Source organism: Penaeus vannamei, chromosome 29 (genome assembly GCF_042767895.1).
Source record: "Penaeus vannamei isolate JL-2024 chromosome 29, ASM4276789v1, whole genome shotgun sequence".
Taxonomy (NCBI): Eukaryota; Metazoa; Arthropoda; class Malacostraca; order Decapoda; family Penaeidae; genus Penaeus; species Penaeus vannamei.
The window spans coordinates 33,153,897-33,158,896 of record NC_091577.1 but is presented as its reverse complement, the minus strand read 5'-3'; the positions used below and the strand labels follow the sequence as shown (position 1 = coordinate 33,158,896).

At 62.6% G+C, this 5,000-nt stretch overlaps 1 protein-coding gene across 1 annotated transcript in view; it reads right to left on the bottom strand.

Moving 5' to 3' along the window:
- Positions 1-5,000, bottom strand: part of KFase (kynurenine formamidase) — a 28,570-nt gene that overhangs the window by 17,841 nt on the left and 5,729 nt on the right. Inside the window, exon 3 of the mRNA XM_070142480.1 lies at positions 138-336. Within this exon, the coding sequence (XP_069998581.1) occupies positions 138-336 (199 nt within the window). The remainder of the gene's footprint in view (positions 1-137; positions 337-5,000) is intronic.

Genomic DNA, 5,000 nt, shown 5'->3' with positions numbered 1-5,000 from the left:
CCCCCTTCCCTCCCTCCCCCTTTACCCTCCCCTCTTCCCTCCCTCCCCCTACATTCCCCCTCCCTTCCACCTTCCCCCTCCCCCCTCCCCCTATATCCCCCCTCCCTTCCCCCTCTCCCCCTCCCGCCTCCTCTCACCGCCAGGAAGGTCCTCGCCAAAGACATCGACTTTGGCTCTCGGGGCGCTGCCGTAGGGGACGTCCAGGCGCGGTGGGCGTGGCAGGTCGGCGCGGGCGGCCTTCGAGAGGCGGGCGGCCTCCTTCACGTGGGCGTCGATGATCTCGTCGTGGGCGTACCTCTTGGACCAGCGGGAGGGCGAGTACTGCTCCTCCAAGTCCTGTGGAAGAGGAGAGGGGTGAGGAGGAGGAGGAGAGGGGGGAGAAGGGAGGAGGCGGAGAGAGGAGAGAGGGGAAGGGGAAGGAGGGAGGAGAGTGAGGGGGGGGGAAGAGGGGGAGAGGAGGGAAGGAGGAGGGAGGGGAGAAGGAGAAAGGACGAGAAGGAGGAGAAGGGAGGGAAAGGGGAAAGGAGAGGAGGAGAGGAAGAGGGGAAGGAAGGGACGAGAAGAAGGGAAGAGGAGGAGAGAAGAGAGAAGGGAATAAGAGGAGAGAGAGGGAAAGAAGGAGAAAAAGAAGAGAAAAGGGGAGAAGGAGGAGGAGAGAGGAAGGAGAGGAGCAGGGAAGGGCCCAAGACCGACGGGGCCGGGGCGCTGCCGGGAGGGGACGTCAGGCGGGGGCGTGCAGGTCGGCGACGGCGGCCTTCGAGAGGCGGCCCTCCTTCACGTGGGCGTCGATGATCTCGTCGGGCGACCTGGACAGCGGAGGGGCGAGACCCCAGGGCCGGGAGAGAGGGAGGAAGGAGGAGAGGGGGAAAGGGGACGAGAAGGAGGAGAAGGAGAGGGGAAAAGGGACGAGAAGGAGGAGGAGGAGGAGAGGGGAAAGGGGACGAGAAGGAGGAGAAGGAGAGGGGAAAAGGGACGAGAAGGAGGAGAAGGAGAGGGGAAAAGGGACGAGAAGGAGGAGGAGGAGGAGGAGAGGGGGAAAAGGGACGAGAAGGAGGAGGAGGAGAGGGGGAAAGGGGACGGGAAGGAGGAGGAGGAGGAGGAGAGGGGAAAGGGGACGAGAAGGAGGAGGAGGAGGAGAGGGGAAAGGGGACGAGGAGGAGGAGGAGGAGAGGGGAAAGGGGACGAGAAGGAGGAGAAGGAGAGGGGAAAGGGGACGAGGAGGAGGAGGAGGAGGAGAGGGGAAAGGGGACGAGAAGGAGGAGGAGGAGGAGGAGAGGGGAAAGGGGACGAGAAGGAGGAGGAGGAGAGGGGAAAGGGGAAGAGGAGGAGGAGGAGGAGGAGAGGGGAAAAGGGACGAGAAGGAGGAGGAGGAGGAGAGGGGAAAGGGGACGAGAAGGAGGGTGAGGAGAGGGATAAAGGGGACGAGGAGGAGGAGGAGGAGGAGAGGGTAAAGGGGACGAGAAGGAGGAGGAGGAGGAGAGGGGAAAGGGGACGAGAAGGAGGAGAAGGAGAGGGGAAAAGGGACGAGAAGGAGGAGGAGGAGAGGGGAAAAGGGACGAGAAGGAGGAGGAGGAGGAGAGGGGAAAGGGGACGAGAAGGAGGAGAAGGAGAGGGGAAAAGGGACGAGAAGGAGGAGGAGGAGGAGGAGAGGGGGAAAGGGGACGAGAAGGAGGAGGAGGAGAGGGGAAAGGGGACGAGAAGGAGGAGGAGGAGGAGAGGGGAAAGGGGACGAGAAGGAGGAGGAGGAGAGGGGAAAGGGGACGAGAAGGAGGAGGAGGAGGAGAGGGGAAAGGGGACGAGAAGGAGAGGGGAAAAGGGACGAGAAGGAGGAGGAGGAGGAGAGGGGAAAGGGGACGAGAAGGAGGAGAAGGAGAGGGGAAAAGGGACGAGAAGGAGGAGGAGGAGGAGAGGGGAAAGGGGACGAGAAGGAGGAGGAGGAGAGGGGAAAGGGGACGAGAAGGAGGAGGAGGAGGAGGAGAGGGGAAAGGGGACGAGAAGGAGGAGAAGGAGAGGGGAAAGGGGACGAGAAGGAGGAGGAGGAGAGGGGGAAAGGGGACGAGAAGGAGGAGGAGAAGGAGAGGGGAAAGGGGACGAGAAGGAGGAGGAGGAGGAGAGGGGAAAGGGGACGAGAAGGAGGAGAAGGAGAGGGGAAAGGGGACGAGAAGGAGGAGGAGGAGGAGAGGGGAAAGGGGACGAGAAGGAGGAGGAGGAGAGGGGGAAAGGGGACGAGAAGGAGGAGGAGGAGGAGAGGGGAAAGGGGACGAGAAGGAGGAGAAGGAGAGGGGAAAGGGGACGAGAAGGAGGAGGAGGAGAGGGGGAAAGGGGACGAGAAGGAGGAGGAGAAGGAGAGGGGAAAGGGGACGAGAAGGAGGAGGAGGAGGAGAGGGGGAAAGGGGACGAGAAGGAGGAGGAGGAGGAGAGGGGGAAAGGGGGCGAGAAGGAGGAGGAGGAGAGGGGGAAAGGGGACGAGAAGGAGGAGGAGAAGGAGAGGGGAAAGGGGACGAGAAGGAGGAGGAAGAGAGGGGGAAAGGGGACGAGAAGGAGGAGGAGAAGGAGAGGGGAAAGGGGACGAGAAGGAGGAGGAGGAGGAGAGGGGAAAGGGGACGAGAAGGAGGAGGAGAAGGAGAGGGGAAAGGGGACGAGAAGGAGGAGGAGGAGGAGAGGGGGAAAGGGGACGAGAAGGAGGAGAAGGAGAGGGGAAGAGGGACGAGAAGGAGGAGGAGGAGGAGAGGGGAAAAGGGACGAGAAGGAGGAGGAGGAGAGGGGGAAAGGGGACGAGAAGGAGGAGAAGGAGAGGGGAAAAGGGACGAGAAGGAGGAGGAGGAGGAGAGGGGAAAGGGGACGAGAAGGAGGAGAAGGAGAGGGGAAAAGGGACGAGAAGGAGGAGGAGGAGGAGAGGGAAAGGGGACGAGAAGGAGGAGGAGGAGAGGGGAAAAGGGACGAGAAGGAGGAGGAGGAGGAGAGGGGGAAAGGGGACGAGAAGGAGGAGAAGGAGAGGGGAAAAGGGACGAGAAGGAGGAGGAGGAGGAGAGGGGAAAAGGGACGAGAAGGAGGAGGAGGAGGAGGAGAGGGGAAAGGGGACGAGAAGGAGGAGAAGGAGAGGGGAAAAGGGACGAGAAGGAGGAGGAGGAGAGGGGGAAAGGGGACGAGAAGGAGGAGAAGGAGAGGGGAAAAGGGACGAGAAGGAGGAGGAGGAGGAGAGGGGAAAGGGGACGAGAAGGAGGAGAAGGAGAGGGGAAAGGGGACGAGAAGGAGGAGGAGGAGGAGGAGAGGGGAAAGGGGACGAGAAGGAGGAGGAGGAGAGGGGAAAGGGGACGAGAAGGAGGAGGAGGAGAGGGGAAAGGGGACGAGAAGGAGGAGGAGGAGAGGGGGAAAGGGGACGAGAAGGAGGAGGAGAAGGAGAGGGGAAAGGGGACGAGAAGGAGGAGGAAGAGAGGGGGAAAGGGGACGAGAAGGAGGAGGAGGAGAGGGGAAAGGAGACGAGAAGGAGGAGGAGGAGAGGGGGAAAGGGGACGAGAAGGAGGAGGAGGAGAGGGGAAAGGGGACGAGAAGGAGGAGGAGGAGAGGGGGAAAGGGGACGAGAAGGAGGAGGAGGAGGAGAGGGGAAAGGGGACGAGAAGGAGGAGGAGGAGAGGGGGAAAGGGGACGAGAAGGAGGAGGAGGAGGAGGAGAGGGGAAAGGGGACGAGAAGGAGGAGGAGGAGAGGGGAAAGGGGACGAGAAGGAGGAGGAGGAGAGGGGAAAGGGGACGAGAAGGAGGAGGAGAAGGAGAGGGGAAAGGGGACGAGAAGGAGGAGGAGGAGGAGAGGGGAAAGGGGACGAGAAGGAGGAGGAGGAGAGGGGGAAAGGGGACGAGAAGGAGGAGGAGGAGGAGGAGAGGGGAAAGGGGACGAGAAGGAGGAGGAGGAGGAGAGGGGAAAGGGGACGAGAAGGAGGAGAAGGAGAGGGGGAAGGGGACGAGAAGGAGGAGGAGGAGGAGGAGAGGGGAAAGGGGACGAGAAGGAGGAGGAGGAGAGGGGAAAGGGGACGAGAAGGAGGAGGAGGAGAGGGGAAAGGGGACGAGAAGGAGGAGGAGGAGAGGGGGAAAGGGGACGAGAAGGAGGAGGAGAAGGAGAGGGGAAAGGGGACGAGAAGGAGGAGGAAGAGAGGGGGAAAGGGACGAGAAGGAGGAGGAGGAGAGGGGAAAGGAGACGAGAAGGAGGAGGAGGAGAGGGGAAAGGGGACGAGAAGGAGGAGGAGGAGAGGGGAAAGGGGACGAGAAGGAGGAGGAGGAGAGGGGGAAAGGGGACGAGAAGGAGGAGGAGGAGGAGAGGGGAAAGGGGACGAGAAGGAGGAGGAGGAGAGGGGGAAAGGGGACGAGAAGGAGGAGGAGGAGGAGGAGAGGGGAAAGGGGACGAGAAGGAGGAGGAGGAGAGGGGAAAGGGGACGAGAAGGAGGAGGAGGAGAGGGGAAAGGGGACGAGAAGGAGGAGGAGAAGGAGAGGGGAAAGGGGACGAGAAGGAGGAGGAGGAGGAGAGGGGAAAGGGGACGAGAAGGAGGAGGAGGAGAGGGGGAAAGGGGACGAGAAGGAGGAGGAGGAGGAGGAGAGGGGAAAGGGGACGAGAAGGAGGAGGAGGAGGAGAGGGGAAAGGGGACGAGAAGGAGGAGGAGGAGAGGGGGAAAGGGGACGAGAAGGAGGAGGAGGAGGAGGAGAGGGGAAAGGGGACGAGAAGGAGGAGGAGGAGGAGAGGGGAAAGGGGACGAGAAGGAGGAGGAGGAGAGGGGAAAGGGGACGAGAAGGAGGAGGAGAAGGAGAGGGAAAGGGACGAGACGGAGGAGGAGGAGGAGAGGGGAAAGGGGACGAGAAGGAGGAGGAGGAGAGGGGGAAAGGGGACGAGAAGGAGGAGGAGGAGGAGGAGAGGGGAAAGGGGACGAGAAGGAGGAGGAGGAGGAGAGGGGAAAGGGGACGAGAAGGAGGAGGAGGAGAGGGGGAAAGGGGACGAGAAGGAGGAGGAGGAGGAG